This window comes from Lampetra planeri, chromosome 35 (genome assembly GCF_965212315.1).
Source record: "Lampetra planeri chromosome 35, kcLamPlan1.2.h2, whole genome shotgun sequence".
NCBI lineage: Eukaryota > Metazoa > Chordata > Hyperoartia > Petromyzontiformes > Petromyzontidae > Lampetra > Lampetra planeri.
The window spans coordinates 5,059,182-5,081,533 of record NC_136141.1 but is presented as its reverse complement, the minus strand read 5'-3'; the positions used below and the strand labels follow the sequence as shown (position 1 = coordinate 5,081,533).

At 50.7% G+C, this 22,352-nt stretch overlaps 1 protein-coding gene across 1 annotated transcript in view; it reads left to right on the top strand.

Annotated features, from left to right (window-relative positions):
• The first annotated feature begins 1,049 nt into the window (after nucleotides 1-1,049).
• LOC144730312 (protein sidekick-2-like) overlaps nucleotides 1,050-22,352 on the top strand; it is a 313,532-nt gene continuing 292,229 nt past the window's right edge. Inside the window, 1 exon segment of the mRNA XM_078611032.1 lies at nucleotides 1,050-1,410. Within this exon segment, the coding sequence (XP_078467158.1) occupies nucleotides 1,260-1,410 (151 nt within the window). The 5' untranslated portion in view covers nucleotides 1,050-1,259.

The window sequence follows — 22,352 nt, the reverse complement described above, 5'->3', positions numbered from 1 at the left end:
GAACAACCACCAACAACACCACCAAGAAGAATAAGAGGAGGAGGAGAGGGGTTGGACTGACACCAACAGCAAGTGGTGAGAGTGAGGAGGAGGACGCGGATGTGGAGTGAGGTGGGTTGAGAGGGGGGAGTGAGGCAAAGACGTGGACTGACACCACCACCACCAACAACACGAGACGAAGCCAGAAGTCGTGAGGGGGCAGAGTAGCTCTGAGGAGGAGGAGGAGACAACGAAGTTGCTTGACGGAGGCGGGAGATCCGCGTCAGTCGCGCCTGTGGTCCCCGAGTGAGGAGGAGGAGGAGGCGGCGGTGCCGGGCGCGGGGTCCTAAGGAGAGAGGCGAGACACCGACGCGCGGGGAGACGCGGAGGTGGTGAGACGCTGAGAGATCCGGCGAGACGGCTCTGGCAGAGGAGAGACACTGAGGGATACGGCGAGAAAGAGAGACACTGAGGGATACGGCGAGAAAGAGAGACACGGAGACACGCGTGGGAGTGGGGGTGACCGAGGCACGGGTGAATCGCCGTGCGTGCGCCACGCGGAGACGCGGAGCGAGACGCCGAGAGACGCCGCGGAGGCTGCTCAGCGCGGACGCGAAGAGCTCCATCGCAACTTTTTTTTACTTTCGCTTCGTCGCCCGACAGGAGCTTGCGGAGACCCGGAGAGAGAGAAAGAGAGAGACACACACGGGGAGACACGAGGAGAGAGAGAGAGACACACACACGGAGAGACACGAGGAGAGAGAGACACACACGAGGAGAGAGAGAGAGACACACACACAGACGGGGAGAGAGAGAGACACACACACGGGGAGAAGAGAGAGACACACACACACACACGGGGAGACACGAGGAGAGAGAGACACACACGAGGAGAGAGAGAGACACACGAGGAGACACGAGGAGAGACACAGACACACAGACGGGGAGACACGAGGAAGAGAAGAGATACGGGTAGATACTGTACACGAGGAGAGAGGCACACACGCACACGGGGTGTGGGGGGGTGGCAACGCGCTGCTCTCCCATGGAAAGACCGCGGCGACACTGCTGAGAGAGGTGCCTCTCTCCACCGTCAAGCCGAGCCCGCCGTGGGCTTCGCTACAGTCGACTCTGGACTGTATTGACCTGTGAGGAGCCGAGACAAGTTTGAGTCGCGGCCACTGCTGCTGCTGCCCCCGAAGCGGGGTCAGGGGGGGAGGAGCTGTCCAGCAGCGCGTGCTGCTGGCCACCTCATCCCGCCGTGGGTGGTGGTGGTGGTGATGGTGACGTTCTTCGTGGAGAAGAAGATGATGATGGTGGTGGTGGTGGTGGCGGACGTCAAGGCGGAGGCGATGACGAGACGCGCCGTTGTGATGATGCTGATGGTGCTGATACTGCTGGGAGCTCGGCCGCCCCAATGCTGGGCTCAAGGTGAGGGGAGCGGACAATATAACACGTGTACATATATACACGCAACATGCGTTGTACATGCACCGTGCGTATGCGAACATGAGTGCACTTAAGATGCATACACACGTATACACGTGCATGCAATATATACGTGCGTACGCGTTCGTGCAGGTACATACACGTGGTGTCCGTGTACATGCATCGCACACACATGTTCTCATACATGTACACGCGGGCACGCGACACGGGGAATGAACGTGGAAGTAAGTTCATGATACACATGCAAGAAAATAAGAAAATATACATGCCGCATTCACCAACCCGCACTGACCAATGTGGTGAAGTATGTTTAAACAACCCCCTCCGCCCCTGTAACCAACACGCCGTGAGAGGAGGGATTCCTCCAGCAGTGGAGTGACGAAGGGGCTGTCCGTACACGATGTAGCACAGCACGAACACATGTACACACGGTACATGCAAGATACATACACCTTCAAGTGAACGAGACGTACAATGCACACGTGTACTCGCATGTACACAAGTACGTGCAAGTGCCTGGTATACGGAAGAATGTGTATGTGTATGCCCCTGCAAAGCTATGCAAGTGAGTGATTTCAATTCTCATGATGTGCTCAATGAGTAAGACAGATGACATTTAGAACAAAAAAATGTACCGTGGATTTACCATGTATATAAATATCTGACAACTTCGGTTTTTTAAACTGGTTTTCCGCAATTGAGGACGTGAATGGTTGATTGGTTTCACCGAAAAGTTCCACATCGCTGCTCCCAGTTCTGGTGCGAATACACGCTTACAAATGTACCCCCCATCATCGTCATCATTGTCAGTCAACCGAGTAATTCACCTCCTGCAGAGTGTGACGCTGGCGAATAGAAGATTCTCGCGCAAGTACAGGAGGCATGGGTGCAGGCGAATATTCCCGTGGTATGTGGAAGTAGATGCCGTACAATGCTTGAGTGTATTATTATATGAGTGGACAATTCACGTGCAAGTATGCAAGATAAAATACATCGTACAAGCTGCGCGCACGCGTGAAATACATAGCGTATCAGACAGAGATACCCCTTATAGCCTTGGCATGCTGTTGGGGCACGCGCTTTTAGCGAGTAGCACCTATGAAGGCCGGCACGGCACACGAGGGGGTGGCCAGCACCACGTCCGACCGCCTTTATATCCCGGACTGGTTCAGATAATCGTCACTGGTGGTGGCCGTGTGCGGGAATCGAACTCGGGGGGGGGGGGGGGTCGCCGGGTTCGTAGCGCAGCGTAGCGCTAACCGCGACACTACCGCCCCCCACATAGTAAAGGTGCATATATGGACGTGTACTATCCACGTGTCATCATTAGGAATACAAGTCTGGGGAGGTACTGTCGGATACATGCACGTACCAATACATGCACAACCTACCCACTGCTGGATGAGATCTTCCCCCACGCAATGCGGAGTTTCCTGAGCATGCTTTCACCACGCTGGTCATTGCGGTGTATGTGAAGTTGTGGGAGCGTAGATATGCCGCGCGCATAAGAGTACAGGACAACGAATGGTTTTGCTGCGCTGCGCCTCATCCGCTGCCCGACCACTCGGAGGTCCGTCAGCAGCCTATAACCACCCGCAAACGCACGGTGGTCACCCATCCTTCGGCTACACTGGTTTAACACCGCTTGTCTTCCGAGATCGGACGCATTCCGAGTTGATTCTGCTAAAGGCAAATACATATATCGCGCCAGATGGACAACCAGTGTCATACAAGGTGGCTGTTGTTGTAGTTGCATGGCATGGTAAATTCCGTACACATTGCCACTCCCTGGCAGGCAAAAAAAAGATCCCCCGTATAGCCTTAATCACAGCCTATTGGCGCAAGTGCAGTTAGCGAGCACCTATTAAGGCCGGTAAGGCACATCCAGCTGGCTGCCTTTGTCTCCCAAGTGCACCGGGTACTCATTTAAGGCTAAGTCGACCTATGGGGGAGGCGCAGGACTGGTCCATATATTCGTCACACATGTGAGCCGTGAACAGGAATCGAACTCGGGCCGCCGGGTTCGTAGCGCAGCGCCGCTAATCACTGCGCCACAGCTCCTACTACCGTACAGTGCAGCAGTTCCCGTGCAATGACCCGTGCACTGCTTAGCTTTATTTAGACTTGCACAGCAACGTAATGCGTCTCGAGGTGGGAAGAATATCTCTCGACACATCACTGAGGGTGGGTTTTAATTGGTCTCGTCTCCGCTTCTCTACGAGCGCGGATCCAACTCGACCGCGTTGCGCCCGGTTAGGGGGCTTGGACTTAACAATATAGTGCGATCCATTTATAGATCACAATCATCAGTTCATGGTCAATCCACTGCTGGATGAAGGAATGCCCCCCTCCCGCTTCCCCCCCAAGCCGCCACCTCTTTCGGTTCTGCGAGGCAACGATCCATCCAGCAAACCTGCACGCGAGTTGATTTCATCGCTCCATATCCTTGGTCTCAATGCTTTCTATTCCTTGGCTGCCACTCCGTCATTCTTCCTCTTCTTCTCCATGGTTCATAATAACACTGGTCAACAAAAAAAACATTTTTTTCTGGCCTGGACTTTTGCAGCTGTTTTAGACTAATTTCAGGGTGCTGATTCCAAATCTGATCTCAGATTTGCTCTATCACATCTCATCTTTATGCTATCGGCATACCCCATTTTCATTGATTTTACTCGAAATTAACTCTGTCACTTATGATTGCACGTTGTTGCGAGTCAGTGACTGCTTTAGTGTTAAAATATGGTGCTGTATTTTTAGGATAGTATGTTTATAATATCATTTTATGTAGATATCCACATTTATTTCATATTTTTATTCTGCAGTTTTTATTGAAAATGCAATATTTGATATCTCAAAAACCTGATGTGATAGACAAAAACTGATGCCAGATTTGGAATCATCACCCCTAAATTACCTTAAAACCGTTGGAATATCTTATGCCAGAAAAAGTGTGTTGACCAGTGTATAATCCCTTCTAGCCGTGACACGTGTTTTGCCCGAGCTCATTTAATTTTATGAATCGTGTGGATGATTCCATTAACCCGCATTGTGTTCGGTATAATCCATGTTCTCTCTGTAAGTGTAATTGTAAGCATGCCATCTCTCTCTCCACGCTTCTGAGCAGAGAATTGATAGGAATAACACAACTACATTTTCATTTGAAACCTCTACACTTCTGTTGTTAAATTGTTTCACACTCTCCTGATACACTTTGCATTCCAACATAGCTTGTGCGATTTTCTGACAACCTGCAATTTGAGAAAGTCGTGAGAAATCGGTGGAGTATCTATAAATGGATCGCCATAAACAAGGACCCATCATTGGTCAAAGCCAGTCCGCTCGATGTAGGAATTTGTGTGGCCCTTTGTGCCATTGTCCCAAAGTGGCTTTTCGGTACCACCCTGGTTGGCAAATTCTGATAGCAATTTTATTGAAGGTTTGTATCTCTAGATTAGCAAGTCTCGAGTGATAGTGTTTAATCAGAAAATTTAAGTATAATAAAGGTATCATTGTATGCATCATAGAGTATATCGTATTGGAATAAAATAAGACTATGATATGCAGAATATAACAATATATCTAAAGTGTGTGTTAAAACAGATGCAATATACACAAAGCTTTCTGTTAATGGTGAACACTGCCCATGGTGGACACCCCCAGATGGTACCAGCTAACCCCCTTGGCACACCGGCCTAGTACGTCGTCCGGTTAGTTTAGCCGCCTCTAATTGATCGTGGAAGATAAGTCGGCTGCATTCAGCGGTGCTCTCCAGATGCTGTGCGCGACGGGGTCGTAGCTTTATTCTATAATGAGGGTAAGGGTAACGCAAACACACGTGCGATGTGTGTGTACACACGGCGACCCGCGTGTGTGTGTGTGTGTGAGAGAGAGAGAGAGCGAGAGAGTGTATGCACAGCATGTGTATTATAATAATCCTTAAAAAAAGACCCCCCCCTTTTGAGGCCGCCTAATTGCATTGACAGCTCAGTGAAAACTGTGGCCTTTTGCATTCGCTTAATATATTCACTTATTTACCCGGGGAGCCTTCGAAGCTGTAGCGCTCTTGTGAAATAATAATAATAATGCAATTTATTTATCGAGGACGGGACGCTGCTGCCGTGGTTGTAATGGTTAGCGGCGCATCGGGCTTGCAATTCTAGAGGTCGCCGGTTCGATTCCACCTCGCAGCGCGACACTCGAAACAATGGTGCAAGTTTCTTAAATCTCCTCTGTTCACCCAGCACCTCGCCACCGTGGCGAGATGTTAACTACCTTGCCTGGTATACAGGAGGACGTGGGTTCGATTCCGATTCCGACCCTGATGCCTGCTGTATATTTTGAGTTTGCATGTTCTCCCTGTGGCCGCGTGCTTTTTTCTCCGGGTCTTCTGGTTTTTCACTCCACGTTTAGAATCGACGTGCGTTTAGAGTATTTGGTTGTTATAAATTTCCACGTGATACGCCACTTCGTTGAGCTATAATTTGTGGCGAGGTCACTTCTGAAAAAGAGCCGTATGGCTCAGTGGGCCTTACCTGGTAGAGAAAAAAATGCGTGCGCCACAGTAAGTCAATGTGTGGGTATTCCCACCCACCTCTTCAAACACGTCTGGTCAGCGTGGAATAGTTGGTCAAATACCCTCCAGAGGGAATCTCGAGAGCTCTGTCCAGCGGAGGCCCTTCCACCAGCATTGACGGCCTCGCTGAGTCTCAAGACTCTCTTTGAAGAGAGTCCTGCACAGTGGTGCAGGTATGGGTGACCAGGTAGCTCATGTGCAGCAAGGCTCGCGGGGTCGGATGGGGCCTGGGCGCCAGGCACCGAATGTGAGTGGTAAATTACACAGGGGCCCATTCCATTAATAGTACAGGGATCCATGCCAACCAAACGTCGCCACTCAAATTGGCCCAACATCCAAATGTAACATGATCCTCCTGACAACAGTTTTTTTTTAATTCAGTGAGGCTGGATAATTAAGTGCCATTATTATTCCTTCTATTTATTGTGCAAGGAAGCCGAAGTAGCTGGAGAAAACCCACCACACATATGAAGGGGTACAACTAAAACATCCGCACGGACAGTTTCACAAACCCACTTGCTGTGCTGCTGCCATCTCCCTGGCCAACGCACAGCCCAGCGAGTTTGTGAGTTTTGTAAATCTCTACGTGATCCACCAACCCTTGCCTCCCACCACAGGGCTCGCTCCACCATCACACGCGTGGCATGGCGGAGAGAAGAGCGGAGGGGGGTGGAGGGTTCGTGGGTTGAATGGCCCAATCCTGGACATAGTTACGGATTGTTAACTAAAAGGCTGTAATACAGCAGGTGCGGCCGGATTAGGATAAGCAGTAAATAGTTTTGAATTTAGCCCGGATACTTGGCGACCCTTGGACCCATTTGCTGAATGTGCCGCTCCTCCGCTGCAGCATCCAGAGCTACTCGAGCGTCTGTGGCGGTGCTGCAGCCAACGCTGCCGCGGTTATTACTCAAATGCAATCGGACGTCGGCGCGACCTTTCGGCGCTCGACTGACCTTTCACACGTGCTCACGTGTGTTTGTGTCTGCGTGTGTTTGTGTCTGTATCTGTGTTTTGTGTGTGTATGATATGCATATGTGAGCGGTGGTGCATTGGTTAGCGCAGCTTTGTCATGAACCCGGCATTCCGAGTTCGATTCCGGGCCACGGCTAACATCAATGGTGATTGCTATCCGAACTTATATATGTATCTCTGATCGGTGGATGCAGTGGTACGCACATCCACAGCCATGGAGGTAATACAGCCACAGCCATCGTGATAGGTATACTGGATGTGGTGTGCCGAGTGCAGAAATATTATGGGGTCGTCAACCCAGACAGACTCGGCTGAAAATAAACCCGTTTTTGGAATGTATATTTAACTGTGTGAGTGTGTGTGCATGAATACATGAGTGTTCATGGTTGTGTGTATTGATGCGTGTGCATGTGAGTGGCCTTCATGTGTGCTCACTAACAGCACTTGTCCTCCACTACATTCTATCAGACATAGTGTGTGTGTGTGTGTGCATGTATATACACATGTAGCGGTTAGCGCGCTGCGCTATGAACCTGGCGACCCAGGTTCGATTCCCGCTCACGGCTAACACCAGTGACGATTATCTGAACCGGTCCTGGGCCTCACCTAGGTCGACTCAGCCTTAAATGAGTACCTGGTGCGGTGTGTAAACATCGCCACTGGGGAGACAAAGGCGGTCGGGCGTGGTGCTGGCCACCCACCCCCTCGTTCGTGTACCGTTCCGGCCTTCATAGGTGCTCGCTAACAGCACTTGCCCCTACAGTCTGTTAAGGCTATACGGGGGATATTTATCTTTGTATATATATGTCAATGTGCCCTGTACATATGTGTATGATTTAGTGTGTGTATAATAATATTTTTTCGCTCCTTTCCCTTCCTGCCTAATGAGCCTTTGCAATGTGACACCCTTAATTGCGAACAGTGCACGTGACTGTGTGTGCCCCAGTACCTATTTCTTTCCATGCAAGTGAATAGCAATTCTTTTTGCTATTAATATCCTGTAAGTGTACACAACGTGGATATACCTACAACAAAGCTAAAGATTCACCGTGTTGCCTTACCAGATTCAAAGGACAAGTGCTTTTGTTTGCGAGCATCTATAAAGGTCGACACGGCACTACGGGGGATGGGTGGCCAGCACTCTGCCTGGCTGCCTTTATGTTTGTATGTATTGTATGCTGAACTTATTTCGCACCATATGTAGCCAACCTTACTACTAGGAGGTGCGGGGGAAGGACAACAAACGTAACGCAAAAAGCAGTTCTTTCTCCCGAATGGAAATGTTTATACACCACATCAGGTACTTATTTAAGGCTAAGTCGACCTAGGTGAGGCCCAGGACTGGTTCAGATATTTGTCACTGGTGTTGATGGGCCATGAGCGGGAATCGAACTCGGGTTGCTGGGTTTGTAGCGTAGCACGCTAACTGCTGCGCCACCGCTCCCCACACAACACGCTGACCAAATCGCCCAGAATATGCCCGGTCTCGTCAGATCCCAGAAGCTAAGCAGGCTTTGAGCCTAGATTGTGCTTCCATAGGCAACCAACATGCGTGACATGTGTTATAGGCGGTGGGGCTACGTGGTTGGCACCGGAGGTGCAGTGGAGCAAAATCAGTTATTGTATTCTAGATTTGAAGCTTTCGTGACTGCAAGGATTCATACTCTTAGTTTTTTCGGTAATAATAAAATATTACGACCGTCACAGCCAGATGTGCTGTATCTTGATACTGTATCATGATGATTTGCTGTATCTTGATACAGCAAATCTGTCTGTGATGGTCCCACCTGATGACGGAGACTTGTGTTGCCTCCGAAACGTCGTGATATTTTCTTATTTTATTTTCATTAATTTTAATTTCATTTTTAACCTACGTGACTTTACCGAAAAAACTCAAGAGTGTCAGTTATTGTAGTCTACTTTTTATGCTCCCACATCTATGCTCCCCCGACTTCAACAACCCGCAATGACCAACATGGTGAAGCTTGCTCAAATAAACCCCCAACGACCCGCAACGGTGTGGCGAGGCGGCCTTCATCCAGCAGTGGATTGGCAAAGCGATTGTACGTGTACATATGTACACACACACACAGACAGCAATCCTGCATTCCTGTCATGGGACGGGCACGTGCATTGTGCTACTAAATGTCTCATTCAAAACCTGTCGTAATTATGCGCCAAGGCAATGTGTGTGCGTGTGTTTTATGTCTCATCTCTAGCCTGACCAACAATAGCTGCCATTGTTGCGTGTGAGTGTGCGTGTTTGGGCGGGAGCGGTGGCGTAGCGGTTTGCGCGCTGTGCTATAAACCTGGCGGCCCGGGTTTGATTCCTGCTCACGGCCACCAACATCGGTGACGATTGCACTGAACCGGTCTTGGGCCTCCCCTAGGTCGACTCAGTCTCAAATGAGTACCTGGTGTGGTGTGTAAGCATCACCACTGGGGAGACAAAGGCGGCCGGATGTGGTGTTGGCCACCCACCCCCTTGTGTGCCGTGCCGGCCATCATACATGCTCGCTAACAGCACTTGTCCAAACAGTCTGTTACAGGCTATACGGAATCTCTGTATTTGTTTCCCTAGGTTAGGGTGGAGCGGCAGTGTTTGTGGCATGCTCACTGCACTAATAACGCAACTGACCCAGGTTAGATTCCCAGCCATCGCCTACATGAGTGGTTTATTATTATTATCTGAACCGATTCTGAGCCTCCCTGAGAGCGACGCAGTATCTGGTGCGGTGTTTAAAACGTCAAAAACTGGGGAGACGAACGTGGTTCTGGCCCATATCACCCTCTCGTACGGTATGCCAGTCGCCTTCATATGCGCTCGTGAACACAGCAGTCAGTGTGGGCTCCATGGGGGAGGAGCTCTGGTTTCGTGTCCCTGGTTTAAAATCCGATCCACATGGCCAGCATTTCAATTGTTCGTCATGGTTTTTAAACCCATAAGAGGATGATGGATGATGCATTAGAAGCAAATGCGTGATGTGTGATTTTATAACCCATCCACTAATAACGCGGCTTATTCGGTAACAACCCAAATGTTTGTTTAATAATCTGACGTTCCTGGCGCAGGTCCTGTCCACGGAGCGAAGCTTTGACGAGCGCCTCTCGAGTTTCATTTCCCTGTGATCAGCCGATGGTCACCGGCTCGCTTTGAAGAGCGGGGTGGGGGGTGGTGGGGGAGGGCAGTGACCATCACAACTGAAAAGTGAACAAAAAGTGAAAAGAGTGGATTTGTCAAAGCGCCCGGAGGGTGGGTTTAGGGGGTGGGAGGGGTTAGTGGGAAAGATTGGTGATGGTTGGCAAGTTGATTAGGGCCAGTGGGAGGATGAGTACTCCTGGCTGGTTGGGTAGGATTGGGATCAGTGAGAGGGCTCGTACTAGTGACTGGTTGGTTAGTGTTATGGAAAGAAAACTCGGAAGGTTGGCTAGTTGGTTAGAGAAAGGAACCCACCAACCTTTTATTATGAATAATACTGGTCGCGAAAGCATACGTGTTAAAGTAGAGAAAGGAACACTAGTGGCTGGTTGGTGAATTGGTTAGGGATAGGACCACTCGTGGCTGCTTGGTGAGTTGGTTAGCCTCGCGTGCTCCACCCCCAAACGGGTGGTCCCTCCTGCCCGTAGCAATGCATGTGGCCTTTGCAGGATTTCGGTAAGATTTCGTTTGTGGTGTTCACAGCGCCTTATTAAAACGCTACGGGAACAGCAGGAGGTCGCCACTATTTATTATTTCGTGGCAATAATTAATTACAATTAACGAGGTATCTGTGCCACAGGGGGTCGGAACAAGTGGAGGCTGCTTGAGCTGTTGATGTAAAATTCGTTCCCGCTGGGGTTTTGTGGATGACGGAGAGGGGACGCGATGCAGGAAGGTGCCTGACCCCCATTTCTTCTATTGTTGTTGTCATTTTGCCCCAATTTCATCCCGATTGTGCGATCAGCGTCGTGGCAAGGGACGGAGAATCCATTCCGATCTCTCGCAGTGCAGTGGCCACCCTTTGTGCGAGAGAATGACCCGTGGAGGGTGGATCCCTTCAAGTGACCTTTGGTCCACACACCATAGAAGACGGCGGCACTTTTCCACGTGCCCGAAAAAATAAATGTCTTGTTCATTGCGCGACAGTAAAACCAATTATTTCATTCTGAGTGCTGAAACTGTAGCCAAATTAAGTGCATAATAACATTTTACGGGGTTAATTTTTGCCCAGCCATTGGTTACCGGGCTAAGACCGTCAAATTCGATATACGCGAAAACCTGTTTTAATCACTTCTTGGTCTATGTAGGTCTCTGTGGAAGCCTATGAGTCTCTGTATATTACTGGTGACTGGGCTGAGACCATCACGTCATGGTGCTTGAGAAACCCATTTTTATCTCAAGCAGGTTCCGTACCACCCATGGTCTGTGTGCAGCCAACCTCCACACCTGGGGCCAAAGTGACCACAACCCAGTCTGTGGATGTGGTCAGTGACATACTGTGTCGCACATTGAGTGGCCCCTGACCGGACTCGACGGTGGACTTAGGGCCCTCCCTCCACGCTGCTGATGAAGCGACTGTCGCATGGCTTGGCAAGACGATAATAATACTTGTAATGATCACAAGCAGCTGAAACCCGGACTCGAACACTGGCTCTCAGCGGTGCCAACTCAGCACTCTAACCTCTGAAGCCATCCGGCCACCTTGGCTGACCCCATTTCTAACCCGCTTCTCGACTGAACCTCAATCCTGTGATCCCCTTTCCGACTGGCTGTCAAGACAACCATCCCTACACGGATGATAGCTGCCCGGGCCGCATCCTAAATTTGGGGCCAGCAGAGTCAAACCTGACATTCGGCACAAGCAAGATTGTACAGGGTCAGCCAGTGACCCTTGACAATTGCTACGTTGGGCCACTTGTGGGGCCAGTGATGGCGACGTCCGTGCAGGCCGACCGGCGTGATCTCATTATCTGAGAAATTGTGCCCCACGCTGCTCTGCTGTTGCTGTTGTTGCTGCCGCTCTCTGTGACTACGGATCGAGGACCTTTGACACCCACGGTAAAGGAGAGACGTTTATGGTCTTTATGGCTCAATAAACAAACAGAGTCTGGTGAGTACATTCTCCTTGAGTGTTAGCAATGGGTGGAGTGTCAGCAGTACAATGGAGTGTTAGCAACTCGTGGAGTGTTAGCTGTGGGTGGAGTGTTAGCTTTGGTTGGATAGTTTGTATGAAGGTTAGAATGTTAGCAGTCGGTGGACTTGTAAACAAAGGAGTGGAGCATGAGAACTGTATAGAGTCTTAGCAGTGTGGTGGAGTGTTCGTTGTGGCTAGGAGTGTTAGCTATGGAGTATTCACATAGATGGCGCAGTGGATTGTGTGGTGTGGAATTTCAGTAGCGGGTGAATTTGTATCTGTTCGCATTGAGTGGAGTGTTAGCAATGAGGTGGAGTGTCAGCGGAAGGATGGAACATTCGGAGTTGATGGTTTCTGAGCAGTGGAGTGAAATTATAGCAGTGGATGGATTTTGCGTGTTAGCCAACTAAGTGTTAGCAGGGCGATTGGGTGTTAATCGCGGGATGTCTTGGCAGAGCCAACGTGTTGAGTAGGCTACTGCGCCAAACTATGAACTTTTCTGGATCATGAGTTTCTCGTCATTTACAGAAATGTCGGCAAAGGGGTGGGTTTTTTTCTCTCTCTCACAACAAAGCAATTTGCGGTATACGGGATATTTCGTGGAAATAGCGACCACCAAACTTTTGTGAGTACATGCAGACACCCTTTTACGAGCGCACACATTTACGACTCGCTCTATAAAAACGCCGAACGCGGGACTGAAAGGTAATCTTAAAAATTGGGTCGGTGTGACATTATTTCAAATCGTTCCCGCAGATGTCTGCAGTCTCCACCGCCCCTCACGCACATGTGCAGCCCGCCGTTTTATTACCCAGCTCTTCCAAATCAAATCGCCGTGCGACTCCCCGTTACGGCGAGACTCTAGCCGCGCGGCCTTTTGCAGTCCTTCGGAAGGAACAGTCCATTCATTCCGTAGCATGTTACTGCTTTGTGTTCTGTGGGCGTGTGGCCCTCTTAAATCACAAACTGTCATTTGGGGACCTCCGCAATCGGCCACGATCACAAGGCGGTGTGCGCGCACGAGCGGGCTCTGGGATGGCTATGGGGAGAAAGGGGGGGGGGTGGTAGAGGGAGGTGTGGACAGAGGGCGTGTGCAGTGGGGCGGCAGTTGTTGGGGGGATGGGGAGTGGGGTGGGTTGGGATGGGTGGGGGCGCATTGTTTCCAATCTGAAATGGCTCTGAGAACCGCGATTAGAAGCGGGGAGCTGCGGGGGACCGCGGCCTCTTGTTGCCTCTCTTCCACGCTTGGCTGCCTTCCACCGCTACCCCCACCCGCCCGCCCACCCCTGGCCCTCCCCTCCCTTATCCCTCGGCTTATGACCCCCCTCTTTCCTCACGGCGGCACCCTCTTGTTCAGCCATTCCCCTCTTCTTCAGCCTCTCCCCTTCAGCTGCTCCCCCTCCACTTCAACTGCTCCCAAACTGACTCGACAGTGGCATCATTCGCTTCATTTGTACGGCAGTTACCCACCGAGACGGGGCACACATAAAGAGTGCTTCAGAGGTGCACTTATCTGTTTTGCAAGTCCTATGAGCTATGCTTCCCCCTACCCACCCCCTTCAAATTTTACGCTTTTGTGGTTCGGAAAATAATAAATGAATAACCCCCTCCACCATCTTCATCTCGCTGCCCTTGAAAATGCAAACTTTGAAAAACTCTTTGCAGCCGCGCACGCACAGCCAGCGTGGTCTCGCATTACAGCGATTTTGCCAAATTTAGCACTTCGTAACCCCGTCTCATTATTCAGCTGCGCGTTAATTGAACGGCGCCGGTGTAATTCACTCACTCGCGGTGAGAGCTGCGCTGCCTTTCAAATGGAATTTTGATCCGTTTATTTATTTTCATTTCCGCCCCCCTCCTTTAGAATTGTATTTTTCAAAGTGTGGCATTTTCTGCTCGAATGCCAATGTTGGGCACTCGGGCGGAAAGTGGAGGTGATGGGAGGGCAGCGGTGGTGGACGGGGAGCAGAGAGAGAGAGGGAGAGAGCGGTACAGTGGGGGTGGACACACACGGGTGGTGGTGGCATGTTGGGGGAGGGTGGTGCCACGCAGGCGAGCAAAGGAGTGGGGGGGGGGCGGCGCAACAGGGGTCAAGCGATTTCGCGTGAGTGACAGAGGCAGGAGGGCCCGGGGTTCGTGCGCGGGCTCGTCACGCGTCCGCTCGAATGCCCACGTCGTCGTCCCAGCAAAATACAAATTGCAAGCGGTTGCATTATTTACCGACGCAAATCATTTGCTGTGATTTCAGCTGCCGCTTTCCATTACGCCTCCGGTGCCCGGGCACGCGGCGGCGCGCGGAGACGCGCGTCGATAGCGTCGCAGATTTACACGCGGACACGGGGACTCACGGCTCCCCCGTGCAGCACCGTACGACCGCCTTGTGCCCACCGTGGCACGGTTAGTGGGGGGAAGGTGGCGCGGTGGGAGTTGACATTATGCGGTCCGGTGCTGTCACCATTACCTTGACTCATTTGCCCCCTGGATGTAAAGGAATGACGCGACCCAAAAGAGTAAGCGGCTCTTACAACAACTCTCTCTGTCTCACCTCTTTATGTTCCAATGGGATCTATTTTTTTCCCTTTATTGACGAACGTGTTGAGAGTTTTGTGCTATTTTTGTGATTGTGCACCGCTTGCCATCGCAGCAGCAGCATCACCAAATAATGTGTTACAACTGCGTAGATTTTGACGGCTGTGCTGCGTGCGTGGGTCTCCGACGTGCGGCTGGGGTTGTAAACCGCGCGCTGTTCGGTGGGATGGACGTCGTGCCGAACAAGACGGCGCTACAACCCGTAAAGCTCACTGCAGAGCTCGGCAGCTATTATCCTGCAGATACGACACCAGGGCAGTGTGCTCTGGGCTGTCCGGCGTGAGTGTGAAGCTCTGTTAATGAGACGTTAGACTTTATAGCACTCCGGTGACATTACCGCGACATCACTCCTGCACATTTCAATGTGACGTCAATGCGGCGACATTACAGCGGGTGCGATAATGGGGCGCGTGCCCGTGATGTTAAACTCTATTCCTCATTACCAAAGCTTCAAACTCTTACCGAGCAGCAGCCTGGGACACGTAGCAGTCTCGGTTCATTTCTCCGCGAAATAACTACTTGTGCATTCTGTTTTCCTTCAAGGAGGAGAGGTCTGAGATAGCGGCCGGTTCCGTTATGTGGCCCCCTGGGCCTGTGTCTCAGCTCGGCCCTGGCTTTTGCTGGTTGAGGGCCACCTGTGAGGTCAGCCGAGTCCTTAATGAGTCACTCGCACCGCGGGTAGTGTTGGGGCTAAAGATAAATGCGGCCATGCATGACTGGCAGCATGCCAGTGCGTGTGCCCTTCCCCCACGCCTTGTGACAGGGTAAAATACAAACAGCACGCTAGCAGAACCCGCCCTATCCATCTTTAGCACCGTTCACACTGGGCTCCAAAGTGTACATTGCTCCCTGAGAACGAATGTTTAAGGGTGCTTTATAAATTGGCTATGAACCCAGCGATCTGAGTTTTAACATCAGTGGCGACTGATATCTGGACCTGTCACCAACCCGCACTGACCAGGGTGGTGAAGTATGGTCAAACAAGCCCAATGATCGACATGGTCATGGGGCGTCTACATGTACAAAATGAACGTGTACAGACTGTTTTTGTCAATCCACTGCTGGATGAGGGCCTCCACTGCTGGATGAGGGCCTCCACTGCTGGATGAGGGTCTCCACTGCTGGATGAGGGTCTCCACTGCTGGATGAGGGTCTCCACTGCTGGATGAGGGTCTCCACTGCTGGATGAGGGCATCCTCATTCCGTGCAGGCCATTCGGATATTTGACCATATCTCACCACGCCGGTCAGTGCTGGTTGCTGAAGGGGCACCTGGCGCCCAACCCCGCTTTTTCAGCGAAACTTCTGTGCCTTCGGCTGATATTAGGAAAGGAACGACACGCGCGGTGACATACACTGTGGGAGGACACGCCATTATTAACCGTTAATGACGCGCATAAAAAGAATATATGGCAAATTAATTACAATTAACCTAGCTTTCTGCGAAACCCATGACATTAGACTAATGAAACTAAATTAGCGATATACGATTTTACAAAGTATAACTCTCCTACGCGGTGACCTCGGGAGGGCCTCAAAGTAATCAAGGTGAACAGCCAGTTCATTGTGTGCGGCTTGCCTGTCGCCGGAACAGCTGTGTGCGCGCGAGCTCGCCCTCGCATGCCAATGAAGTGCGACTGGGGCCGTGGGGTCCCCGCGTGCAACGCCGCACGGCGCTTCGTGGGATCTTGGGATTGCCTTGGGTGGCATTTGTAAGACTCGAGATAAGACGCCACATTAGTATTTTATCTGGATTTTCGCTGAAATTACCGCTGGTGCTTACGAAGCTCGGAGAACCAAACAAAGGCTCGCCGAGCCAGACCAAATGACGTGTTCTATCCCTTTCAATCAGGGGCATGGCGGTTTCATGAAGCTGATTAAACACCTAACGCGTACGCGCGTGACATTAATCGCGTGAAATCCTTAATGAGAAACTTTTATAGTGTCAGGATGAGTTCCATTGTACCCTTATGATTACTGAAGCGGAAGGCCTCTGTTGTCGGGGCTCCGCGTCCTGTGAATCTTCGGGCTCTGATATGTCACCGTATTGTCGCCGCGTATCATTTGACCACTACCGTAGCAACAGCGCGATAGGGTTTAAAATTTACGTAAAATGTATTGTGAAGTGAAAATCGATTCCAGCCATTCTCAATCCTCCAAAGGATAACGGTCTCCCACATACCATGTCAGTCATGGTGGGGATTTTGGCCATACTTTACCACGCTGGTCAGTGCGAGTAGGTGATGGGGTGGGCGGGGGGAGGGCAGGACCGTTTTTGATGTCACCAGCGATGTTAGCCGTGGCCGGGTATTGAAGCTAGGTCGCCAGGTTCATAGCTGCTCTTGCTAATAACCACCGTACTGACCACTCAAATCCCCCCAAAAATGTTGAATACCCTCTATAAAAGAACATGCCCCGTGAAATAAATTCCAATATTTCATTAAGACTCAGCAGCCTTCTGCCAGACACGGTTTCAAGCACTCGTTAATTGCAGGTCGCATGAGTGCAGTGCCGCAGAAGGCTCGAAAGACACGTGCAAATTAGCGGCTCGATGTTGGTGAAGTATGTGCCACACCTGGGTGTGAAGGTTATGGGAGTCACGGCTGGAATGAACCCTCCTCTGTGTGGTCTCGGCTATGAGCGGTGAGTCTTGGATTCTATATATTTTTTTCGTTGGGGCCGCCAGCAACACCGTGATATCCACCGCCGGGGGGATGAAATTGTAACGTGACCTGCCGTTAGTTAATTCGCGTGCTATCTCCTCCTCGCGTGCTGTTGTCCAATATGTCCGGTTAACTCCTATGCTCCACTCTCAGGGGCATTGGTGGTTGGGCATCTTACAAATTGTGATAATGCTGGCTAGGGTTTCCTGGAATCGCACTCGTGAATGACTCTCTCTCCCCGGAGAGCATAGGAGATGAGGGTGGGGTGTGGGAGAGGAGGGGGGGGTGGGCTGGTGGGGTGGGGGGCAGGGGGTTGTGTGTGTGGGTGGGTGAATGGGTGGCTGGGTTGTGTGTGTGTGTGTGGTGGGGGCTAATCTATTTTAAACAACAACAACTGGCTTGGATAAATGCGAATGTTATTTCTACATGTTATATCCTCTGCACTCAGCATTCTTTCCTCAGTAGCTACATTCCCTGGCAGCCGCAGCAGTCGGTAGATAATCGCCTGCTTGGTCTGAAACACAAAGACAAAGATCCCCCGTATAGCCTGAACAGACTGTTGGGGAAAGTGCTGTTAGCGAGCACCTATCAAGGTTGGCACAGCACACGAGGGGGTGGGTTGCCAACACCACGCCCGGCCGCCTTTGTCTCCCCAGTGGTGATGTTTACACACCGCACCAGGTACTCACTTGAGGCTGAGTCGACCTAGGGGAGGCCCAGAACCGGTTCAGATAATTGTCACTGGTGTTGGCCGTGAACGGGAATCGAACCGAGGTGGCCGGGTTTGTAGCGCAGCGTGCTAACCACTGCACTACCGCTCCGGTCTGAAACACTTTCTCTCTCACACACGCACGCGGTGACAAGTGATAAATATATTCGCCGAATTTTATGCGTGTTGACAATTAGCAATAAATTGCGTGCATCGTTTTTTTTTTAAACGACATTAGCTACGCAAACAATCCCGCGTTCAAGATGATTAATTGCCGCCTCGAAGCCCGGAGCATGGTTTGCTCCAACTATATTTTTTATATCTCCAAATACATAGAGAGAGAGAGATCAGAGGTCATGCTATTAACATCAGATCAGGAAGGGGGCGGTGCGCGGTGCCGCCGCCACCGTAAACCACGGTGTTTGTCCTGTATCGGCAATATCGCTTCGTCCGCTCGCTCCGCAGCTGTCACCTGGCAGCCTGCACGCTGACCTTTTAATGCGGCTCGTAAACCGAAACGGAGAGCGTGATTTCCAGGCTCCCCGCACGGAAACCTGCAATACCTGTTATTTGCCGCTGCCCTTCTCTTCAATTTCATTTTGCTCAATGTACCTGCCGATAGTCAATTGACCCCCTGATCCGGTATTAGCGACCCACACTCAATTCCGAGTGAGCGGATACACCGCGCCGCAGTTGAGGAGGCGGTCGTAGTAGGCGCCGCCGGGTGGGTCTGCGCAATCGCACATCGAGCGTGCTTCGTCGTCAACGCTGCGACGTCGTCGTTTAACTGGGGTGAGAACTCAAGAGAGCGGGATAACGAGGCTCATTTGCAAGAGTGGCCTGGGTCGCCAAAATGACAAAAGCAACAGCATGAAATAAGGCACGGCGATAAATCAAATCGAAATCAGAGCAAAATCAAACCGCGTAGCGATATTGCTCGTCGTCCATGCCGTGTGGTGTAAAGTGGCTGGCAGTGGCTGGCGAGGTTGTGTGCTAATTTCGATTAAAGTCAACCCTCCACTTTTAGCAAGCAAAAGGGCCGGGGAAGGCGGGGGGGCGGGGATTTGGCAGTAGTCCGGATTAAGAACACAGATCGTACGAACCAAATATAGATTAAGTTGTAAAAACTAATTTTTGTGTACCCTTGTAGGATGGGCATGAAGGCCCAGAATGGGCCCGTCTGTGTTTGCTTCTTAAAGTAATCGGTTTACTTGCCGGTATGTTTGCTGTCACGTGGGCGCTGAGTCACTGACCCTCAACGAGTGACATGCAACGATAAATTAAGTCAGCGCTCGTAAAGAGATGTCTATATTTTTTTTTTCACAAACGTGGTTAAACCCAGATAATGGAGAGTCAACTGAAACACTTAATCTCTTTCCGTTGTCCATAGATCAAAAAAGAATCAGCAAGGTGTTTCAGTGGCTCGGTGGCTCGGATAGCTCAGAGCTCCGACCACACTGAGCTGACACCGCTGAGATGCTGAGTTTGAATCCAGGTAGCAGCCGCCTGTCATTAAACCGGGTTCTCAAGCCGAGTGAGTTGAGAGTCTCAGCCCGGTCACCAAAGGCTGCACGAAGATTAACACTTTAAGCTCAAATATATAAGCTCCTAGCTTGGTAGTGTCTCATTCTTCACCTGAAGACGGCTGCTTGCGTTGTAGCCGAAACGTCGTGAGAATTATTTCATTTTATTATGTTTTATTTTTATTATTTTATTACTTCCCTTCTACGTGACTTTACCGAAAGAACCAAGAAGACTTTAAGCTCAGTTCTGCACTTAAGTTGGCTAAAGTCCGGCTATGAGAAAGGAATATCGGTTCGAGCGTCATGCGACGGACATTACTCTCACAAGCAGAATGGGTGGTAAAGTGCCTCACTCTAATGTGTGGACCAAAAGTTACTTGAAGAGCTCTCGGAGGTACCTCTGTGATATCCACCTCAGTGGGCCCTCATCTAACATGAAGGATTGCATTGCCGCCACGAGATTTCCAGACGGATGCTTTGTCTCGTGACGTGACGCCGATGACACAATCGCCACAAAACTGCCAGGGGGAAAAACAAAATTCCGGGTTTAGCTTGGATGCTGTTTGCATGGATGACCATCGTGCGTGACAGGCGTTATATAGGCTGATGTGGGGGCCTAACGCGAGGGGCAGCGACAGACAGTGACGGCGACGGCACAATTGTGATTAAATAGTGGAAAAATGACAAAATAAATTAATGAGCTCGTGTTTACGAGCGCAGGATTTGAGCAGGGGATTGGTGGCCATACGGAGAACGGCAGAGGCGCGAGCGCTGCGGTGCTGGTAATGTGGGCGCAGTGCCGCCGTCATAGCCGGCGCCGGCCTCTGTTTCGACGAAGCGGCGGTCGAGGAGGAGGGGGCCGTGCGTTATTAAACATTCATACTCTTAGTTTTTTCGGTAAAGTCACGTAGGCAAAATTTTTTAATTAAAATTAATAAAAATAAAATTATAAAAATCACGACGTTTCGGAGGCAACACAAGTCTCCGACGTTTCGGAGGCAACACAAGTTTCCGTTATCAGATTTGCTGTATCTTGATACAGCAGATTTGCTGTATCTTGATACAGCAAATCTTGATACAGCAAATCTGGCTGTGACGGTCCCACCTGATGACGGAGACTTGTGTTGCCTCCGAAACGTAGTGATTTTTATTATTTTATTTTTATTAATTTTAATTTCATTTTTTTACCTACGTGACTTTACCGAAAAAACTAAGAGTATGAATCCTTGTAGTCACGAAAGCTTCAAATCTAGAATTATTAAACATTCCCTGCGCCAAGCTCGGTCAATAAAGGCGACGTGAGAAACCTAAAAAAGGGCACATTGCCCTGCCTGTGAATTGACCGACTCTAGCCTCTGCGTTCGCCCCGAAACAGTGGGAGTAAAGCCCTGGAATTGCTCGCTGATGCCACTGCTGGCAGAAAGGCCTCCGCTAGATGGCAGCTCTAAACGAGAGAGAGATGGTATTTGGCCTAACCTTCCACACTGGCCAGATGTCTTCAAAAGAGGTGGAAATAGCTCACGCTCTACCCTACCACAGGCGGACCTGCCAATCATAGACTACCTCTGGTGAACCCATTGATACCGATCGGTGGACTGAGGCGGTCTGAGAGACTGGGGGGCGGGAGGGGGTATTTAAGAAACTTGAACCATTGTTTCACCTGTCTCGCTGCTTGATCGAAATCGAGCCGGCGACCTCTAGAATGCAAAGTCTGGCGTGCTGACCGTTACACCACCGTGGCAGCATCCTCACAGAGGTCGTAAACGGATAGGAATTGCAGTGACCGGGCATCGATAGGGTTTGGTGCGCGATTTTTTGAGAGTCACCTCCCATTCTTTGCCGAGCCCTTAGAGGCCCAGGCACGAGCGTGTGTGTAACGCCTCCCAGTCGGCAAACATTACAAATGTATCGTCGCAAACCGCGCTCGCTGCTGTCGGAGAGCATAACCGTCTCGGTCGCCGCTGTGGCCCGGTGGCGCCTGAGGTGGGAGGAGCGTGAGCTGTGGAATTTTCCATCAATTTTTATCTCGATTGTCGAAAAGTTACGGTGATGGTGGGAGCCGGGGCCAGTCCCAGCTCTCGCTTTTATACGTATAAAAAATCGACAGTAGCAGCGGCGGCGGCGACAGCAGCAGCTTACATTTGTAACGTGGCCATTACGCAACGAACGTCTCAGAACGCAAGCATTACACATGGATAACGGGACGGGACAGAGCAGGAAAATAAAGGAGAGTAGGGAAGAAACGAACTCACCGACTCACCATTTCACTCACTTATTCACTCTCATACTCATTCACTCACTCAACTATTCACCCACCCAGCCAGCAACTCCCCCACCGACCCATCCACCCACCCACTCGCTCACACACCCACTCTCTCGCAGAGAAAGCAATTAAGGGCGCCTGAAGACCCAGTTGAAAAGGGAGGTTTTTAAGAGAGGCTTGAAAGCAGAGAGAAAGGGGCCCAGGCAGCATTTCCTGGGGATGGAGTTCCATGGTGGTTGCAGCATAGCCAATGGCGGAGCCAGGATTTTCAGGTAGGGGGGGCGACCCCTCCAGCAATGAAAAATTATAGGAGTTGTTAGTAAGTAAGGACTTGTCCCTTGATTTTTATTCGACGCGTTTGTGGCGATGGCACAGCCATCGATCGAGTGTCGAATTCGAACCGTGTGTGATCGGCATCGCGCTCGCTGAAGGTGAATGCCTTCAGGGAAGTCGTGTACTGTGTACGCAACTGCGCACAATTATGTGTGTCACTTATAACTGCTTTGCCGTTACTTATTG